The sequence below is a fragment of the Adelges cooleyi genome, unplaced genomic scaffold, assembly GCF_023614345.1.
Source record: "Adelges cooleyi isolate 19-005CV unplaced genomic scaffold, UGA_ACOO_1.1 ACOO_flye_CR_arks_rails_tigmint_CR_PRNA_14, whole genome shotgun sequence".
Taxonomy (NCBI): Eukaryota; Metazoa; Arthropoda; class Insecta; order Hemiptera; family Adelgidae; genus Adelges; species Adelges cooleyi.
The window spans coordinates 133,457-156,796 of NW_026095795.1; the positions used below are offsets into that span (position 1 = coordinate 133,457).

The 23,340-nt window shown below is 27.7% G+C and overlaps 2 protein-coding genes across 11 annotated transcripts in view; both read right to left on the minus strand.

Moving 5' to 3' along the window:
• LOC126847995 (cytochrome P450 4c21-like) overlaps positions 1-6,076 on the minus strand; it is a 40,590-nt gene extending 34,514 nt beyond the window's left edge. The window contains exons 1-2 of the mRNA XM_050588491.1: positions 5,981-6,076; positions 5,228-5,411 (exon numbers count right to left, since the gene is read on the minus strand). Coding sequence (XP_050444448.1) covers positions 5,228-5,411; positions 5,981-6,013 — 217 coding nt within the window. The 5' untranslated portion in view covers positions 6,014-6,076. The remainder of the gene's footprint in view (positions 1-5,227; positions 5,412-5,980) is intronic.
• The window catches only part of LOC126847992 (cytochrome P450 4C1-like), a 64,082-nt gene that overhangs the window by 6,986 nt on the left and 33,756 nt on the right, over positions 1-23,340 (minus strand). For 5 of the 10 annotated variants that reach the window (XM_050588477.1, XM_050588474.1, XM_050588475.1 and 2 more), the window contains exons 2-8: positions 15,085-15,308; positions 14,784-14,978; positions 14,359-14,608; positions 13,942-14,227; positions 13,747-13,823; positions 13,456-13,645; positions 12,581-13,368 (exon numbers count right to left, since the gene is read on the minus strand). In XM_050588477.1, coding sequence (XP_050444434.1) covers positions 13,040-13,368; positions 13,456-13,645; positions 13,747-13,823; positions 13,942-14,227; positions 14,359-14,608; positions 14,784-14,978; positions 15,085-15,308 — 1,551 coding nt within the window. In that variant the 3' untranslated portion in view covers positions 12,581-13,039. Of the gene's footprint in view, positions 1-12,580; positions 13,369-13,455; positions 13,646-13,746; positions 13,824-13,941; positions 14,228-14,358; positions 14,609-14,783; positions 14,979-15,084; positions 15,309-16,901; positions 16,932-23,340 lie in introns of those variants that run through there. The other 5 variants (XM_050588484.1, XM_050588485.1, XM_050588480.1 and 2 more) reach the window with 4 other exon arrangements.

The following is a 23,340-nucleotide window of genomic DNA, read 5'->3' on the forward strand; positions in this document are numbered from 1 at the left end:
CCGTTAAATAATCATACAAACTCCGGATCAACCAAATAAATAACGTTGAGCGACATAAAAAAAGCTTCGAAATCTATCCAAACTTGTGTTTCGTTGCAAGATTGTTTATTGACAGTTATTCAAGCTAATATAAAGCTAGTTGAAACTACTGTTTCCGATTTTTATTCTAAATTGTCAAATCTAAATATATCTTCTCGACGCTAAAAATGTGAGTTTAACAACCGATGTCTCAGTTCTAGTACCTGGGACCAATTAGCACGGACTCAATTAAGAGCCCGAGAGCCAAACATTTTTTTTTCTTCCAGATATAAGGCATAAAAAATAAATTAAAAAAAAATGCATTCATACGATTAGTTAACAAAGTTGCAAAGGACGTTGATTAGAAGCTCCGTTCTTTGAGTTAATCTTTGTCACTAGTGGGATGCTATTAAAAATTATTATTGTAGGTTTATCTGCTAGCCTGTCTGCGATGATCCTTCTCTCGGTAGGCTTAAAGTCTGGAAGACACATAGATTGACATAATAGAAGTGGCTTCCTGTTTATTATAATTTTTATGTGATTGTGAATATATATATAACGATATATATGAATATGGCGTTTATAAAACCGTATAGTATTAATATGATGGCTGGCTAATAGAACGGTGATCCAAATTTATACTTATGTCGATGACATATTTATAAAATGTTACCAGTAAAAAACTATCGTTATTCAGAGAACCGTTTTAACTTTTTGTTGACATAGTATTTAATGCTTTTAGCAGTTATTTAAATTAAAAGAAAACACAGAAAATATTTAGTAAAACGAGACAACACCGACAAATTGGTAAGCCAAAATAATAACCATAACCGAAATACCTAAAATCTAAAAAATAACATAACCCTAACTAATATCATTACAAAATATTCAATGATACAATATAAATATGTAAATAATTTTTGTTCTAAAATCCGCTTCCATAACTTATTACGTTCTCGCTTCTATTTTAACGTAACACCCGTCGACAAACTTTAGTGTTGTCGAAAACGTTGTACGAAGATTTTCTGGTTTAGGACACTTATCCGACGGATGAAAACGATAAGACCGGACCAGTGTTGAGATGACTATTTTCATTTGAAGCATTGCATATTTGATACCGGGGCAATTCCTGTAACCAGCACTAAAAGGAAGAAACGAATACGAATGGCGACTGCGACATGCTTCGGGCAAGAAGTTGTCCGGGTTGAATTTCTCCGGATCGGGATAGATTTCCGCATTAAAGTGTAACAGAGCAGGGAAAATTGCGAACGATGACCCTGCAGATATTTTTAAAAATTACTTTACTTAGTTATTTTAAGCATCAATTGTGGATAGTTATCAAACAAATATATCTATGGCCGTACCTGCAGGGATTAAATAGCCTCCAATCTTTGTTTCCTTTTCTACGTTTCTGCCAAGTAATGGAAGAGGTGGAAAATGTCGCATAGTTTCTTTGATTATACGTTCCAAGTATTCCATCTTTTGTAAATCATCATAGGTAAGTTGTCGATCCGGATCGCCAGAAGAAAATATTGTCAATAACTCTTCCAACACCTATTATTAGGCAAGAAAAAAAAATATACAATTTTTTCGTTACTAAGAATACCTATAATGTGTAATTTTAAAATTGATATATGAATACAAAATATGGGTTACTTTATTTTGTACATCCTGATGATGAGCCAACATAAATATTATACATGCGTTCGTCATACCTGTTGTGTCTTGACCTCCTAATACCACATATAAAAATAAAATTTATAAAAAACATCTCTCAAAAACATGCTAATTAATATAATACACATATCGCCAATTCTTCTTAATAACAATAATAAAAAAAACTCTTACCAATCATAACAGTTATTATTTCGTCCCGTAATTGGTTAAATGTCATCTGATGTCCATTCTCGAGCATTATCTCTATAAACGATTTAGATTTAAGGCCAATACTCTCTTCGTTATGTTCTTCTAGATTGTTTATATTATTCTTCAATCCCGTAATTTTTCTCTGAACTAAATCGTCGATGAAATTGTAAATTTTAAGTTGGCTAATGTCATGTTTGCGTTTAAGGGACGATAACTGAAAGATACTCTTGTTCAGAAACCAGGGGTGTAACATTCGGTATTCCCAAACCTAAAACAAATCTTCATTAAAAAAGACTGACATGCCAACTCAAAAACATCATCGGTACAGTACTTATTAGTTATAAAATGTGCCTTGTAATATAGTTTCGTTCCAGAAATCATTAAATATTGAACGTATACCTTTAGTATGACATGCAAATTCTCCACAAATTCGTGCTTGGTGTTTTTCTGTGCATTAAATTTTACATCCAAAGCGGTTCTTCCGATCATCTCCAATGTCGACATACTGATTGCCCAGCTTATTTCACATTCATCTGTATTATTTTCCCGTTTCTCGTACAACACCTGGCTTAAGAATTTTGCTTCCTCGTAAAATATTGGTACGAACGATTTAAGCATCGAAAACTTAAACCCCGAAGATACCAATTTTCTATAAGTATGATATCAAATTTATATAATGTTTGAAAGTAGGTAACTCTATGTTTAAATATTTTCCATTATATTTTTCAATTGGTTATACATATTGACGCTATATTATTTTTTATGTTTTGTTTTTCTATAATTGTAATAAAAAAAAATATATAATCTTTCTAAAAACGTTCACCTGTTCATTTTCCATTCATGGAACTTCCTGTTTGTAAATATTCCATCGCCCATAATTCGCTTAACACATTATAATGTTTAGATTTTTGGAACAGATTAGTATTAGTTAGAACCGCTTCTACATCTTCAGGTTTTTTGGGAAATATGTATAAGTCATTAAAAAGCCACACTTTGAATAAGGCGTACTCGTATCTATATTACAATTACAACAAACAAATTATTGTTGATCTCAAAGTACTAAATATTGTGATTAATGAAATGTAACAAATAGGATTGTGTAAAGCGTAATTACTCTCTGCCAACTTTTAAAATATTCTTCAATAGCTTTTCAGGTCCTCCAAAAATGATAGGTAACATTCCCACCAAAAAGAATCCATCTTGACCTGGTATTCGATTTGCTAATGTTGTCTTTCTTCGGTTTAATATTTAAAAAAAAAGAACTACTAAAAATAATATTACCGTTATAAGTATAACGACAATGTTATTCAGGCTTGTTTCATTTATTATGTCTGAGACCTGAAAAAATCGTGTCCATTAATTAGTAGTTTTACTTATCATGGTATTATTTTCGTTACATATAATTTAGTGCTATAACTAAACGATAATATGTACGCATAACATTGTTAAAAAAAAATCAGATTAACTTTACCAAAATATGTATATACTACAGTAGCTAATTAGCTAATACACTAGCATTCACTCATTTCAATGGATAGTTAAAGTTGAAGTGGTTTTTAAAAACATGAGGAAATTGTCATATTCATAAATCACATTATAAATATCACCTATTGTTTATTAAAATATTTGGTAATTTTGACTTAAGCCGGTTATAATACATTTTAACAAACAAACGGCTTAGTCCATTAGCCAAAATTTAAGTTTCTACATACAATAATTAGTAACATAATACTCACACAATATTCAACTAACTTTTTTTAAACAGATAATGATAGTCATATGCCATTTGTATTAAACTCAAATATGGGCTTTAATCTTTTATATTTTGGGTTACCGTTTTGTAAGAACACATCAATTTTTTATGACAAAATAATACATTTATGGAAATCCTTTTTTTTTTTTTTTATTGAATGTCAGCGATACGCATATTATGAAATTTTCAATTTGGGATTTTCAGTGGAACCTTAGTGGAAGTTTGGAAAATAGGAATTCATAATAATATGTATATGTTTAAAAATGTATTGATCAAAAAATGTTTTTATTTTAGTCATAAGGTACGTTTAGGGTTAGGTTAGGTTAATGACGATTATTTTATCTTACACTATCCAAAATTTGGAAATTATAATAAAAACACGATCATTTTACGATTGTCGCTATAAACTTTTTAATTTTAGATATTAGATAATAGACAATTTAGAGGAATCTGAAGAAGTTAGTATAATTTTAGTGTAATCATTTTAAAAATAAAAATGATTTAAAAATATATGAGGATTTTCTTTTTGCTTAAAATCCTAGTCATAATAATTGTAATGTTAAGTTGATAGTTATTTACCTGCCGAGACAAAACCATTTCATTTAATCCCATTTTTTTTACGACGAAAACTTAAGATTCTAATTTTCTAAAATAAATTCAAAGCAACTATACACGACGACTAACTCGGTTTATAATTATTCTTACATTTTATACTATCATATTATATGCTTTCCCACTAGTATTCAATTTTCAATAGGTTGTTATTTATGAGTACGTTCATAAGTTCTGTGAAATAATTATGCCAGCATAATTGGGTCGTGGTCTAGTAAGGGCGAAGCATAACTGAATAAATCAATCCTAGTCATTGTAAAAACAATGATATGGTTAAAATTGTATTATTCGACTTTGTTTACTCGATAAACTTTATTTATTATTACTGATTGCCCAGCTTATTTCACATTCATCTGTATTATTTTCCCGTTTCTCGTACAACACCTGGCTTAAGAATTTTGCTTCCTCGTAAAATATTGGTACGAACGATTTAAGCATCGAAAACTTAAACCCCGAAGATACCAATTTTCTATAAGTATGATATCAAATTTATATAATGTTTGAAAGTAGGTAACTCTATGTTTAAATATTTTCCATTATATTTTTCAATTGGTTATACATATTGACGCTATATTATTTTTTATGTTTTGTTTTTCTATAATTGTAATAAAAAAAAATATATAATCTTTCTAAAAAAGTTCACCTGTTCATTTTCCATTCATGGAACTTTCTGTTTGTTGTTAATCCATCGCCCATAATTGATTCGCTTAACACATTATAATGTTTAGATTTTTGGAACAGATTAGTATTAGTTAGAACCGCTTCTACATCTTCAGGTTTTTTGGGAAGTATGTATAAGTCATTAAAAAGCCACACTTTGAATAAGGCGTACTCGTATCTATATAACAATTACAACAAACAAATTATTGTTGTTCTCAAAGTACTATATATTGTGATTAATAAAATGTAACAAATAGGATTGTGTAAAGCGTAATTACTCTTTGCCAACTTTTAACATATTCTTCAATAGCTTTTCAGGTCCTCCAAAAACTATAGGTAACATTCCCACCAAAAAGAATCCATCTCGACCTGGTATTCGATTTGCTAATGTTGTCTTTCTTCGGTTTACTATTTTAAAATAAAGAACTACTAAAAATAATATTACCGTTATAAGTATAACGACAATGTTATTCAGGCTTGTTTCATTTATTATGTCTGAGACCTGAAAAAATCGTGTCCATTAATTGGTAGTTTTTCTTATCATTGTATTATTTTCGTTACATATAATTTAGTGCTATAACTAAAAAAAAATATATACGCATAACATTGTTAAAAAAAGTAAGATTATGTTTACCAAAATATGTATAGACTACAGTAGCTAATATTGACTCATTTCCGTGGATAATTGAAGTTGAAATGGTTTTTAAAAACATGAGTAAATTGTCATATTTCCTAAAAATATTTGGTAATTATGACTTAAGCCGGTTATAATACATTTTAACAAATAAACGGCTTAGTCCATATGCCATTTGTATTAAACTCAAATATGGGCTTTAATCTTTTATATTTTGGGTTATCGTTTTGTAAGAACACGATATATTTAAGAATGTTGTTATAAACTTTTTAATTTTAGATATTAGATAATGGACAATTTAGAGGAATCTGAAGAAGTTAGTATAATTTTAGTGTAATCATTTTAACAATAAAAATGATTTAAAAATATATGAGGATTTTCTTTTTGCTTAAAATCCTAGTCATAATAATTGTAATGTTAAGTTGATAGTTATTTACCTGCCGAGACAAAACCATTTCATTTAATCCCATTTTTTTTACGACGAAAACTTAAGATTCTAATTTTCTAAAATAAATTCAAAGCAACTATACACGACGACTAACTCGGTTTATAATTATTCTTACATTTTATACTATCATATTATATGCTTTCCCACTAGTATTCAATTTTCAATAGGTTGTTATTTATGAGTACGTTCATAAGTTCTGTGAAATAATTATGCCAGCATAATTGGGTCGTGGTCTAGTAAGGGCGAAGCATAACTGAATAAATCAATCCTAGTCATTGTAAAAACAATGATATGGTTAAAATTGTATTATTCGACTTTGTTTACTCGATAAACTTTATTTATTATTTTGTTTGTTAATGTTAATACAATTATAACTTAGGGAGGCTACCGCATCTAAAAAAATGCAACAACAAATTATTTATAAAAATAAAAACAGTGAAGAGCAATAATAACTGTTTTTTTAAAGCGCAAATAAATTTACATTGAAATTTCACCAAAAAAAAAAAAAAATCAGCTTGATAATTGCATCTCTTCCATAAACTGTATTTATTCTATAATATTATAAAAGAAAATGTAATTTCAGCAAATGTAATTTTAATTTTAAACGACACTACACGTGATTAATGAATATTTGATATTTTGCATATTGCTTATGTAATAATGAGAAATAACGCAAGATGGTTTCTTTATAGTGTAATTGTAATATTGTGTACTTAATAATTTCTAAACAACAAAGTTTTTTTTGACTATTTATTTTGAAACCTTGTCTGTTGTCATGTGGTGTAAATACAAAATCATGCAGTGTAGGGTTAAGTAATTATACATTGTAATTATAATACAACTGACACTAAATTTAACTATTGGACGTCTTGGGTTTTGCCTGTTTTGTACTATTTAATAAATAAACATATGTATTTTTTAACGTATCATATGAACTATAATGTTTGTTAGGTAAATAGAAATTTATAACAATATTAGAATGTTTATATTTGTCAATATACAATGAGACCATTGTCTAACAAAAGTATTCAAATTCATTTAACACTTAAATACCCGAAATCAAAAACTCAACTACTTGTTACTGTATTTCAAACGCCCTCAAAAAGCCATAACTCACTTGAAACAATGTAAGGACATGATGTTTCTGTGTCTCCCTTAATGTGGTGTGGTTCTTATCTAATGGTAGGATCTAAAATTAAAAATCTGATATTTTTCTTTAGGAAAAAAAAAACACATTTAAAATCCGTAGGATTGACAAATTAGATTGTGTGCAATAAATATGAAAGTCATTGAAATGCCTTTGGAATAAATTATTGTCTATTTCGGGCATTGAGGCTTTCAAGTCAACTCGTTTACTGCATTGTAATACATTTTTATACGGAAGTTAATGCGTATACATATTTTATTCGTTTAATTGGACTCTAAATAATCCCACGTCATTTGTTTTAAAGTTTGCATAACAATTTCGGTTTTTTTCATTGTTGGGCATATTTTTTTTTTTTTATTTGTTTAGCACAACCGGTATGTTTTATTTACGTCAAGGCTTCAACAACTGCGGTTATTAGCCAATTATACGTTTGTAGACTCAAGGACTAAGTGATATTAAGTTCTTTACAAAAGGACAAAAGGTAAAGTTCTTAGAGGCTAACTGCAATGTTTATTTTAGTTAAAAAATATTTTTTTTTTAGTGCTGTTCTCTTCATTTAAGGCTCCTTCGAAAATGATCGGCATATATATGGTTTTTCATTTGTCTAGATGCTTTGAGCTGTCCTGGATTATACAGGGTGTTCCAGCATGAAAGGTAAGTAATAGGTGATTGAAAATCTGGGGGATCCCCAAATAAGCCCCCCGTTTTCATTTTTTCGATAAGTCAAAAATTGAAGGTTTCGACAGTCAAGTAAAAAAATAATGACCTAAAAAACCAAAAAATTAATTCATGTTATTCAGTGCAAAATGTTCACCTTAGAAGAGGGGTCACATCAATTTCAGTCTTTTTCAGACCCTAACTCTTCTCTTATCACTTATCCTATCATTTATTTCTTACCTCTAGTCTCTAATCATTTGTCTCCTATCACTTATATTTTATCATTTATTTCTCATCTCTTGTTTCTAATCATTTATCTCTAATCTCTTATCATTTATCTTAAATCTCTCATAATTTATCTCTTACCAATTATCTCTTTTCTTTTATCTCTTATCAATTATGTCTTAGCATTTATCTTTTATCACTTATCATTTATTTCTGGTCTCTAATCATTTTTCTCTTATCATTTTTTGAGTTAGAAGCCGAAAGGGACTGAAAATGATGTGACCCCTCTTTTAAGGTGAGCTTTAGCACTGAATAACAGGGCGTAATTTTTTTTTCTTAAGTCATTGTTTTTTTACTTAATTGCCGAAACCTTCAATTTTTGACTTATCGAAAAAATGAAAATGGGGGGCTTATTTGGGGGTCCTCTAGATGCCCAATCACCTATTACTCACCTTTCATGCTGGAACACCCTGTATGTTGGATTCAGTAAGTTGGTTATAGTTAGGTCGACTTGGCAATTATCGCAATGGGTAGGAGGATCCTTATTTGTTTGTTATGCTTGTGTTAACAGAGAATGTCCCATTCTGGCTTTTGTTAAGGTGACTTCGTGCCGTCTTACTAAGTGTGAGGGAATAGGCCATTTTCAATAATTTTCTTAACATTTTTAAGTTTATGAGTGAGTGGCGTAGAATCCAAATAATTTTGCCATACCATGTTTATTTTTTTTAAAATTTAATTTAATTTTAAAAAACCATCATAAAATACATAGAATACAAAAACATCAAGTTAGTTTACATGATTATCTATCTCTTTTAAGCTATAATAGCTTGTGTTAGAGATAGAGAGTAATTAATTAATAATTAAGAACACAAATTATATCATTAAGTAACAAAGTAATGTGATAAATAAAATAAAGTAAAAAACCAAAAAAAAATTTAAAAATTTTAACAATAGAAAAATTGTGAGTATGAGATGTAATATTAAATATAACAGAAACATATGAATGACTTAAACTATTTTAGAAAACTATTATTAATACACAATTTCTTTAACATTACTTTTAGAATAGTGAATATTTTTTTTATAATGCCACGGCAAAGATTTAAAATACATAGGTTCTAAATAATTAACAAAAGATTTATAAAAACAATTTGACAGGTATATTATACCGTATATTTTCTCTATTACCTTCCAACAATTTATAATTTTTACCTTGTATGAACCTTTTACAAGTGTGCGAAATGTCAATTTTTTTATGAAGAAATCTGGTTGGTAAAATACCCAGCTCTCTATAATTTTGAGTCGTAGAATGTTGCAAGGAGTTCTTGTTTAAACAAATTCTTATTATGTTATTCTGGTTTACTTGCAATTTATTTAGAACATTATCGCCTAATCCCTCCCCCCCATACTAACATTCCATATTGGAATATTGATTGATATAGGGCAAAATAAATTACATATTAATATCAAAATTGGGCAATATCTGTAGTAATATTTTGTGATTCACAGTATCAAATGCCTTTTTTAAGTCCAAGGATACAGCAATCACCTTGGTACTGTTATCTAATTCATTAAAAATAAATTAGGTCGTACTAAATAGAGCATCATCTAATTGTATTATTCGACTTTGTGTACCCGATAAAATTTATTTATAATTTGGTTTGTTAATGTTAACACAATAATAACATAGGGTAAGCCTCCCGTATCTAAAAAAATGTAACAACAAATTATTTAAAAAAGTAAAAACAGTGAAGAGCAATAATAACTGTTTTTTCAAAGCGCAAATAAATTTACATTAAAATTCACCAGACAAAAAAATTAGCTTGATAATTGCATCTCTTCCATAAACTGTATTTATTATATAATTATTATAAAGGAAATTAATGAAAACACAATAGTAATAATGTCGGAAAGTGTAATTTGAATTTTAAAATACACTACACTCAAATAAAGAATATTCTATATTATGCATATTGCTTTGGTAATAATGCGAAATAACGCACGATGGTTTCTTTATAGTGTAATTGTAATATTGTGTACTTTAATATTAATATAACAAGTATGTATGCTTTTTTTTAACTATATTACATGGGTAAATGAAATAATTTTTTGATGCAGTACATTCAATACACGTTGACAAACCAAGAAAAAAGAAAAAATTAAAAACTGATTAGAGACTTTTTTATTTTTTTTTAATCATTTTTTATGTATTAGAAACGTATTTTCGTTGTATTGTGTACTTTAAATAGGAAATCTACCTGAAAAAAAAATTAAAACTCTAACATTGAGTCTTGGATGAATAACAGTTAACAATTAAAATTAAAAATTTAAATTGTATCAATCATTTTGAACGAGAAGCGGTTCATGCCGGTAGAATTGCAGTCTACCACAGTAAAAAAAGATAAAGCGAATATTGTTATTATCTCTAATATGGAAGCAATCTTCAGAAGTAATAGTCTTACACATGTTGCAGACATTTGTTCAGCCATATGTGCAATAGTAAACAGTATCAAATTAGTCATGATAATTATCTTTTGTTTTTTTCCCAAAAAAAGTCAGTATAGTAGGGTCACGGCATAACGGGGAAGGGGAGGTCTCAGGTTTACAGGAATTATTACAACTGAATGTGATAAAATTACTTTCAAACAAACATTTTGATGCTAGTTTTTTAACACATCACCTCACTTTAATATTTTCTTACTTTGCTGCTTTTTACTGTGACTGGTTTGGACGGTACTGTTATAAAAAAAATACTACTGTTTCGCATCGAAGCGTTTATTTACTAATAAAAATTTACACTTTCAGTTATAATAATCCCTGTAAATCTGTCACTTTCCAATGTCCCGACCCCACTGTAACGGCTTTTTTAACCCCAATTGATGTTTTATATGGTTTATATGTTTTATATAATATATACTTATGTAAAAATGATATGGAAACGGTTATTTTTTTCTTCTTTTTATTAAATGTGAACGATACGCATATTATGAACTGTTCGATTTGGGATTTATCAGTTGAACCGTAGTGGAAGTTTCGGAAATGGGAATTCATAATATATTAATGTTTACAAATGGTTTATAGATCTTAAAAATGTTTTTATTTTAGTAATAAGATAGATACATTTTGGGTTAGGTTAGGTAAGAATAATGACGATTATTTTTGTTACACTATCTAAAGTATGCGGTTTAGGTGATTCATGGGCTCAGACACAAATATGAAAACTAATTAAAAACATCAATGTAAAAACAATATCTTCTCAGCTCTGCATCGAAGCTAAAATATTCATATATCAAAAACTAAGTTGTTTATTCTTTATTCTATATCGCTATGATAAGTTGTTTTTTTTTTCATATTATACTTATAACTATTAAAATAACAGTGCAATAAAAAAAGGTTAAGAGATAAAAAATGGATAACATTTGTTTTTAAGAAGTTTAATACATACATTTAAATTTAATAAATTAGATAATTATCAATACCAATGTAAAAAAATAACACCTTGTCAGCCCTGAATTGAAGCTAAAATATTTAACTATTAATAATTTATTTTACAATTATGCTGTAACTAAAAGATAATATGTACGCATAACATTGAAAAAAAAAAAATTCAGATGATCTTTACTAAAATATGTATAAACTATAGTGTAGCTAATCTGGTATTCTCGTATCTGTATTACAAAGACAACGAACATATTATTGTTTCTCTTAAATTACTAGAAATTGAGAATACGAAAAGAGTAATAAAATGTGATAGATAGGCGTAATTACCTTCTGCTAATTTTTAATAAATTAATCTTTAGTGTTTAAGTTCCCTGAAGTAATAAAACAAGTAACAGCCCCAATAAATAGAATTGATCGAAGTTGAAATGGTTTTTAAAAACATGGGCAAATTGTCATATTCATAATTTACAATCTAGGACACATTAGAATAAAGCGAAATAAAACAAAATTATGTCAGTTTATGTTATAAAAACATTTATCCTTGAGGGTAAAAGAGTTTTTACATTTTTTTTTATTATTCCGTTTTTATCAAGACAAATTGCTTATCATCCGTTAATCGTAGTTTGCTGATTATAGTTGGAAATTAACTATTAGATTAGTAATTTATTTTATAATAACACACTGATATGAGTATAATATGGTTTTGAAATACAACAATATATTGTTCTAAAGTGAATTTTTTCATAATTATATGGATCCAAGAAAGGACTCCACGAAAAGATATCTTTTTTTAATTTTTAAGTCCTACTAAGTCTCCCTGGAATTGTTTACATATTTTAAATAGAAATTGATTAAATAATTTGTTTAATATGATAATAATAAAATGGTATAATGTTTTTTCTTGGCTGGCTAAAATAATAACACTCTAATTTAACCTCATATCGATTCAAAAATGTAACGAGTAAAAAATTAACCTATTTTTTAATGTTTTTATTTATAACAACGGTTTTACTAACTACATATTCGTCATGAAAAATAACGAAACCCTATTTAATATGATTACATTAAATTAAAATAACACTATTAAAAACATTGCTTCAATAATTGATTACGGTCTTGCTTCTATTTTATCGTAAAACCCTTCGACAAACTTTAGTGTCGTTGAAAACATTACACGGAGATTATCTGGTTTAGGACTCTTATCCGACGGATTAAAACGATAAGACCTAAACAGTGTTTAGATGACAGTTTTATTGACATATTTTTTAATGCTTTTAGCAGTTATTTAAGTCCAAAAACTAAAAATAAAGACATCGATATGAAGAATATAATACACTTACACATTAATGATGTCTAAAACCGAGAGAATATGCGTTTAGGTAACTTAAAAAGTTTACAGAAAATATTTAGTAAAACGAGACAACACCGACAAATTGGTAAGCCAAAATAATAACCATAACCGAAATACCTAAAATCTAAAAAATAACAAAACCCTATCTAATATCATTACAAAATATCCGAACAGTACAATATAAATGTGTAAATAATTTTGGTTCTAAAATCTGCTTCAATAATTGATTACGGTCTCGCTTCTATTTTAACGTAACACCCGTCGACAAATTTTAGTGTCGTTGAAAACATTACACGAAGATTTTCTGGTTTAGGACACTTATCCGACGGATGAAAACGATAAGACCGGATCAGAGTTGAGATGACTGTTTTCATTTGAAGCATTGCATATTTGTAACCGGGGCAATTCCTATAACCAGCACTAAAAGGAAGAAACGAATACGGATGGCGACTGCGACATGCTTCGGGCAAGAAGTTGTCCGGGTTGAATTTCTCCGGATCGGGATAGATTTGCGCATTAAAGTGTAACAGAGCAGGGAAAATTAGGAACGTTGACCCTGCAGATATTTTTAAAAATTACTTTACTTTGTTATTTTAAGTATCAATTGTGGATAGTTATCAAACAAATATATCTATGGCCGTACCTGCAGGGATTAAATAGCCTCCAATCATTGTTTCCTTTTCTACGTTTCTGCCAAATAATGGGAGGGGGGGGAAATGTCGCATAGTTTCTTTGATTACACGTTCCAAGTATTCCATGTTTTGTAAATCATCATAGGTAGGTTGTCGATCGGGATCGCCAGAAGAAAATATTGTCAATAACTCTTCCAACACCTATTATGAGGCAAAGAAAAAAATATACAATTTTTTCGTTACCAAGAATACCCAAAACGTGTAATTTTAAAATTTATATAAAAATACAAAATATGGGTTACTTTATTTTGTACATCCTGATGATGAGCCAACATAAATATTATACATGCGTTCGTCATAGCTGTTGTGTCTTGACCTCCTAAATACCACATAAAAAAAAAATAGAGAAAAACAATTCCTCTTAATACGCATGTTAAAATATATAATAAACATACGACCAATTCTTTCCAAAAGTCATTTTAAAAAAAAACACGTACCAATTATAACAGTAATTATTTCATCCCGTAATTGGTTAAATGTCAACTGATTTTCATTCTCGAGCATTATCTCAATAAACGATTTAGATTTAAGGCCAATACATTCTTCGTTATATTCTTCCTGATTGTTTATATTGTTCTTCAATTCTGTATTTTTTCTCTGAACTAAATCGTCGATGAAATTAAAAATTTTACTTTGACTTATGTCATGTTTACGTTTAAGCGAAGAAAACTGAAATAGACTTTTGTTCCAAAACCACGGGTGTGTTATTCGGTATTCCCAAACCTAAAACCAATCTTCATTAAAAAAGGCTGACATGCCAACTCAAAAACATCATCGGTAAAGTACTTATTAGTTATAAAGTGTGCCTTGTAATATAGTTTCGTTCCAGAAATCATGAAATATTGAACGTATACCTTTAGTATGACATGTAAATTCTCCACAAATACATGCTTTGCGTTTTTCTGTGCATTTAATTTTACACCCAAAGCGGTTCTTCCGATCATCTCCATTGTCGCCATACCGATTGCCCAGCTTATTTCACATTCATTTGTATTATTTTCCCGTTTCTCGTACAACACCTGGCTTAAGAATTTTGCTTCCTCGTAAAATATTGGTACGAACGATTTAAGCATCGAAAACTTAAACCCCGAAGATACCAATTTTCTATAAGTATGATATAAAATTCAAATGAAATTTGTAAGTATGTAATTTCATGTTTTAATATTTTCCATTATATTTTTCAATTGGTTATACATATTGACACTAGATTGTTTTTTCAGGTTGTCTTTTTTATAATTATAATAAAAAATAAATCTAATCTAACACTAAAAAAGTTCACCTGTTCATTTTCCATTCATGAAACATCCTGTTTGTAAATATTCCATCGCCCATAATTGATTCGCTTAACACATTATAAACTCTACCTTTTTGGAACAGATTAGGATTAGTGAGAACCGCTTCTACATCTTCAGGTTTATTAAGAAATACGACTAAGCTATTTAAAACCCACCACTTGTGTAAGGTGTACTCGTATCTGTATAACAAAAACCACAAACAAATTATTGTTGCTCTTAAATAGAAATTGAGAATATGAAAAGAGTATTAAACGTAATAGATAGACGTGAATACAACATAATTACTTTCTGGAAATGTTGAATATATTCATCAACATTTTTTCAGATCCTCCAAGTAAAAGAAGTAACCCATCCATAAAAAAATATCCATTTGGACCGGGTATTTGTTTTGCCAATGATGTATATCTCCAGTTTACAATTTTAAAATAAAGAACTACTAAAAATAATATTACCGCTGTAAGTATAACGACAATGTTATTCAGGCTTGTATTATTTATTATCACCCACACCTGAAAATATCGTGTCCATTAATTAATAGTTTTATATATCATGGTATTTTTTTCGTTGCATATAATTTAGTGCTATAACTAAAAGTTAATTTGTACACATAACATTGTTAAAAAAAACAGATTATCTTTACTAAAATATGTGTAGACTACAGTAGCTAATTAGCTAATACACTAGCATTGATTCATTTCCATAGATAGTTGAAGTTGAAATGGTTTTTAAATAAAAAAAATTTTCAGCCGAGTCTGCAACTACGAAAGAGCATTTTCATGTATCTTGTAAGTACTAAATAAATTTAGAGTATTGGTGGAATTATAAATAATGATGTAGTATATTACCAAGCAGTAACAAGTTAGTATCTAAGGTGGCTAGTATATTAAAACATCAAGTTTCTGGCTAATATTGTAGTTTTTAATATCTGGCATAAAACAACTCATAGAGAAATTGGGCACTTACACTGTTATGAATTTATCATTTAGTCTATTATCTCTTATCAGGTAACAGCGTAACGCATTTTTGGTAACACTAAGTAAATAACACTTTTTTTGTTTATGTGCCTAAGCTAAAATTGTCTTATTCATAAATTACATTAATAATATCACCTATTGCTTTTAAAAATATTTAGTAATTATGACCTATGCCTAATAATAACACATTTTAACAAAAAAACGGCTTAGTCCATTTGCCAAAATTTAAGTTTCTACCTACAATAATTAGTAACATAACATCTACACAATATTCCACTAACTTTTCGGTAAATGATTTTTTTAACCCTTTCAGGACGACACCTTGAAAAACAGATATTGATGGTCATATGCCATTTGTATTGAAATTAAATACGGGCTTAAGTCTTTTAAATTTTGTGTTATTGTTTTGTAAGAACATACTAATTCTTTAAAACAAAATAATATTTTTATGGGAACTGTTATTTTTTTCCTCTTTTTATTAAATTTCAACGATACGCATATTATGAACTTTTCAATTGGGGATTTATCAGTTGAACCTTAGTGGAAGTTTCGGAAATGGGAATTCATAATATTTAAATGTTTAAAAAGAGTTTATTGATCTTAAAAATATTTTTATTTTAATCATAAGGTAAAGATACGTTTAGGTTATGGTAGGTTAATGACGATTATTTTATCTTACACTTTCCAAAGTAAGTAGTTAAGGTGATGCCGTGAGTCCAGACAAAAAAAAAAAATATCAATGTAAACCTTCTCAGCCCGGAATTGGATGAAATTTGCAAATTATAATAGAAACACGATCATTTTACGAATGTCGTTATAAACTTTTTAATTTTAGATTTTTTCAATAGACAATTTAGAGGGATCTGAAGAAGATAGTAAAATTTATACTATACACAACGACTAACTCGGTTTTTAATTAATCTTACATTTATACTCACTAATTATATGCTTTCCCACTAAGTATTAAATTTTCAATAGGTATTATTTATGAGTACGTTCATAAGCTCTGTGAAAATTTTAGTGTAATCATTTTAACAATAAAAATGATTTTCAAAAATGTGTGAGGATTTTCTTTTTACTTAAAATCCTAGTCATAATAATTGTAATGTTAAGTTGATAATTATTTACCTGCCGAGACAAAACCATTTCATTTAATCCCATTTTTTTACGACGAAAACTTAAGATTCTAATTTTCTATAATAAATTCAAAGCAACTATACACAACGACTAACTAGGTTTTTAATTATTCTTACATTTTATACTATCACATTATATGCTTTCCCACTAGTATTCAATTTTCAATAGGTATTATTTATGAGTACGTTCATAAGCTCTGTGAAACTCACATTTTCATTAAAAATATAAATTTGCATACAAATAATATTGTAATAAATATAATATAAGCAACTATTTAAAATTTTTTGTGCAATATAATACGTTAAATTTTTACGTTAAAATCATACAATTTCTTTTAAAGAATTCAAAACAATTATAATTATGTAATTAAATTTAGTTGAAGTAGTGTTACTGGACACCCTCTTCTTTCACGTTGTCCTGTCATTGTATTATATATTCAAATTTTCTATAATAAATTCTTAGCAAATATACACAACGACTAACTTGGTTTTTTAATTATTCTTACATTTTTTTATACTCTAATGTCATATGCACTCCCACGAGTATTGAGGAAAAATAAATAATATTCAATTTTCAATAGGTATTATTTATGAATACGTTCATAAGCTCTGCGAAACTCACATTTTCATTAAAATAATAAATTTGCATACAAATAATATTGTAATATATATAATATAAGCTACTATTTAATATTTTTAGTGCAATATATTACGTTAAATTTTTTAGTAAATCTTATATATTTATAATAATAATACAGACATAAATGATGCTAGTAAATAGTTAAATCATTGATTTATCTACTTTTATTCTATCTTTATACACTTTTGAATATTCAAAAATGACATTACATGTTTGAAAACAATACTTTTTAAGTATTTATTAGTGTGCACGACCCAATTATGCTGGCATAATTGGGTCGTGGTCTAGTAAGGGCGAAGCATAACTGAATAAATCAATCCAAGTCATTGTAAAAACAATAATTTGGTTAAAATTGTATTATTCGACTTTGTGTACCCGATAAACTTTATTTATTATTTTGTTGGGTTAATGTTAACACAATAATAACATAGGGTAAGCCTACCGTATCTAAAAAAATATACCAACAAATTATTTAAAAAAGTAAAAACAGTGAAGAGCAATAATAACTGTTTTTTCAAAGCGCAAATAAATTTACATTAAAATTCACCAGACAAAAAAATTAGCTTGATAATTGCATCCCTTCCATAAAAAGTATTTATTCTATAATTATTATAAAGGAAATTAATGAAAATACAATAGTAATAATGTCGGAAAGTGTAATTTGAATTTTAAAATACACTACACTCAATTAAAGAATATTTTATATTATGCATATTGCTTATGTAATAATGCGAAATAACGCACGATGGTTTCTTTATAGTGTAGTTGTAAAATTGTGTACTTTAATATTAATATAACAAGTATGTATGCATTTTTTGAACTATATTACATGGGTAAATGAAATAGTTTTTAGATGCAGTACATTCAATACACGTTGACAAACCAAATTAAAAACTTATTAGAGACTTTTTTATTTTTTTTAAACATTTATTATGTATTAGAAACGTATTTTTGTTGTATTGTGTACTTTAAATAGAAAATCTACCTGAAAACAAATTAAAACTCTAACATTGAGTCTTGGATGAATAACAGTTAACAATTAAAAATACCAAATTTAAATTGTATAACTCATTTGAACGAGAAGCGGTTCGTGCCGGTAGAATTGCAGTCTACCACAGTAAAAAAAGATAATGCGAATGTTGTTATTATCTCTAATATGCAAGCAATCTTCAGAAGTAATAGTCTCACACATGTTGTAGACATATTTTGTTCAGCCATATGTACAATAGTAAACAGTATTAAATTAGTCATGATAATCATCTTGTTTTTTTCCAAAAAAAATCAGTATAGTAGGGTCACGGCATAACGGGGACGGGGAGGTCTCAGGTTAACAGGAATTATTACAACTGAATGTGATAAAATTACTTTCAAACAAACATATTGATGCTAGTTTTTTAACACCGCACCTCACTTTAATATTTTTTTACTTTGCTGCTTTATACTGTGACTGGTTTGGACGGAACTGTTATAAAAAAAATACTTCTGATTCGCATCGAAGCGTTTATTTACTAATAAAAATTAACACTTTCAGTTATAATAATCCTTGTAAATCTGTCACTTTCCAATGCCCCCACTATGTCCCGACCCCACTGTAATGGCTTTTTTAACCCCAATTGATGTTTTATATGGTTTATATGTTTTAGGTTTTTAAATTTCGGCCTACCGTTTGGTAATGGGTAAGTATATTTTCAAGACATTAAAGTAAACTGTTCATTTGCAAAATACAAGACTAGCACATTGTGGTTGAGACTTATTGGAAACCAGATCACGTTTTGTTTTGAAATTATTAATATATACTTATGTAAAAATGATATGGAAACACTCATGGAAACTGTTATTTTTTTCTTCTTTTTATTAAATGTGAACGATACGCATATTATGAACTTTTCGATTTGGGATTTTTCAGTTGAACCGTAGTGGAAGTTTCGGAAATGGGAATTCATAATATATAAATGTTTACAAATGGTTTATAGATCTTAAAAATGTTTTTATTTTAGTAATAAGATAGATACATTTTGGGTTAGGTTAGGTTAGGATAATGACGATTATTTTTGTTACACTATCTAAATTAAGCGGTTTAGGTGATCCATGGGTCCAGACACAAATATGCAAACTAATTAAAAACATCAATGTAAAAACAATACCTTCTCAGCTCTGCATCGAAGCTAAAATATTCATATATGAAAAACTAAGTTGTTTATTCTTTATTCTATATCGCTATGATAAGAAGGTTTTTTTTCAAATTATACTTATAACCATTAAAATAAAAGTGCAGTAAAAAAAGGTTAAGAGATAAAAAATGGATAACATTTGTTTTTACGATGTTTAACACATACATTGAAATTTAATAAATTAGATAATTATCAATACCAATGTAAAAAAAACAGTACAGTGGGGTCGGGGCATAGTGGGGACGGAGCATAGTGGGGACGGGGAGGTCACAGGTTTATGAGTTGGGGGTAGTTCATCCAAAAAATGATAACGCGTGATAAGAAAAAAATGTTACATAACCTATAAAATGTGTAATACTACAGATAGTACCAACATCGATTTTACCAAAAACCCGCCAAGAGAAATTTCGTATTTTAATATCAAAAACATTGCCTTTAGTTAGGTTCTTATCTTTATTGCAAATTGTAGTTAGATCTTTATCAATTATCTAATTTAAATCGTATACACTATACACGTAAAATTCATAATAAATTACATTATATTATAGTATATACCTATCATAGTATATGTTATAATTTAATATTATTTGGTATAAAATAATAATAATTTTATTAAAATTTCCCTCAAATTGTTTATATTACTATTTAAATAAAACATTATTTTTATTTTTTACCTAAATTAGTTAACGATTTCAGAATTTGGCTGTCAAGTATAAATTAGTTTTACCACATCTTACATATGTATTCTGTAGTTAAAGAATACAGGTAGGAGCTTATAAGCTTTGTCTTCAATCTTGTCTTTTTGAAGATATATTATTAACAAAATTTGGTACCTAAAGGATATATTAGAGCAAGATAACGGAACATATGACACTTGTAGTTTAAATACCTTACATGAATAACTAGAACAAAACACATATTTTATTTTCAAGTTTCCACATAAATCAATATATACATTATAAGGTTATAGTCCAAAGTGAACCTTTTGCCAGATAAAGACTCGTGAAGAGAAAAAAAATTGTTGTACGGCCCCTTTTGCATGGGATAATAGGTAGATAATACGAATATGGCATAATATAAAATTACTGTAAACTAGATTTAACAATTCTGTTGTATTAATAAAAATGATCAAACTTGGGTCGTAATCGTATAAACGTCATACTCAATAAATATATAATGTAATTTAATAAAAACTTGCTTTTATGTTGGTGAGATTATCAAATCAGACTGATCGGTATTAAAATACCTTGCAAGACTGAATGTTATTTATAATCAATTAGTAGGTTTTTAAAATAATTATTATTCACTTAATATTTTACAGAAATTAGTTTATATTAAGCTACTCTGGGTATATATTTTTATTATATAAACCAAACTAAACAATATAAATTTGTTCTGAAATAGTTATTCATATGATTTAAAAATATGATACAATTTTTGGTCAATATAAATTTGCAAATTTACAATTATCTCTTGATTTGAAAATGTCCTTGTTTGTTAGAAGATTGCATAGCCCATATTTTATTAATCTATGTACTTATTCATTTAATATGGCCATTTACTTAGTGAATAGTTAAATTAATAATTTATGAATAATTACACCAGAAATCGCATAATATGACAATTGATACACATTAATGCGAGCGTATCAAATACTCATCACATAAATGTTGATCTACCCTTGGTATGGTACAAAAATCTTAATTAAATAACTGCAAAACTTCTTCAAACGATTGTACTGTTCCATCCTTCATAAATTAGGTATGGTACCCTCGTGTTTAATATATATTTTTCTGTTCTAGGAACTTGCTTTCTGTTGTAGTTAAATAATTTTTGGATTAAGTCCTGCCGTTTTACGGTGGACAATATTGACATAAAGCTTTTTTTTAATTATTTTAATTAATACTCTGATAATCAGATAGTATAAAAATCTATTAGAAATTAGAATACCTACTTAGGTATATCCATATTTCATTTAGATCTTTTAACATTATATTTTCATAGATCCATAGATTTATAAGAATTTTTGATATTGCACATTTCCAAACATAAGTAGAATTAAATGTCTAAAGTAATGCTGTAAGATACTAGTGAAAAGTAATAAAATATTTTTGTACAAGCCTGGCAAAGACTTGGCTAATTATCTTTTACCTCGATTGCCTTTGTAGAAATACAATTTAAGTGATAATCAATACAAATATTATCAATTAGATTTGTTTCTTATAGAAGTGATATTATAAATTTTCTGTTATTAATTCTGCCTACATTCCATTTATTAAGAAATGTATACTTTTCTTATATTATAAAAAAAATAGAAATAATACATATTATAAAATAAATAGATACAATTGCAAGTTGCAGCATCTCATCATATTTATTTATCTCTTATCTCGTTCTCATCGAGATCTGCTGTTAAAGCTCTTTTTGCCCACAAAAAGTTTAATAAGTTATAATAAGACTGATTTAAGTATGTTAATATTTACTTAAGATTGGTGAAGTTGTGAAAATTAAAATGATATAAACGTAGCTATGGACATATTTAATGTGAAAACTAATGAGGCTATTTCCTTCCAATTCCACTAATATGTATATAATAAAATTATCAAATCAGAAATTAAAAGATTGTATATCAAGCGGTCAGGTTAACTCTATTTTAACTAAGTGAACATTTAAAAACAGATTAGATAATCCCATTTTTATTTAACATTAATTAAAAATGGTATAATTGTGTTAGGAATATCTTATACCCCCATAATTTTGGTTAGAAATACTAGATTAAACTAGTAGAAGATAATTCTAACTTTATACTGTTAAACAGTTGTACTTTACTAAATTGTAGTTAACAATGAAAAGTATAAAAGTTGTATGTATTTAATTTATCATTATTTTCAGGTAAGTGCCCCAATAGTTTTAACAAATGTGTCTTCATTCCTTTACACAAAACAGGAAATAAATAATTGTTCAGTAGTTATTATCTATTATTTCAGTCGGTAATTATAATTACTAGGGCTCTAGTTATAATTACTAGACTGTAGCCATTATAAACCAATATCGTTATCACTGTCTCTATCAAAAATATTTGAAAAATCATTAAATCCCAAATAATGAAGTAATATAATATTTAGTTACTAAAACATATTTACATGGTTTTACGAGTTTTTATAGTTGAATTTGAATAAAACTGAACATATGGTTTTCAATATTCAAAACTATTTTAATCTGGATAACTTAAAGTTTAGAGGTCAAATCTGTGTAGAGCTACAAAATTGTGTTTCATGAATTATGATTCATATAAGATGTAACTGCGTTACTATTAAAAAGAAAAAAGTTGTATACTTTGATTCATTGATAACTGACTAAAATGAAAATATCAAAAATATTGAATATGTTATTCAATTATTATCAAGACATTATTTATATATATCTATAGTTATTAGATAATAGCAGGTATTGTTAAGGGTTAAACTTACTAAAGCTCATTTATTATTTAAATGTTGAATCTATAATTATTTACTACATTATACTATGCATATAAATAAAGATAACGGTATCTGGACTTTATAATACAATTTATATCGAACACATCATTGTATACTCAAAGAGAGTATTCAATATGTTAA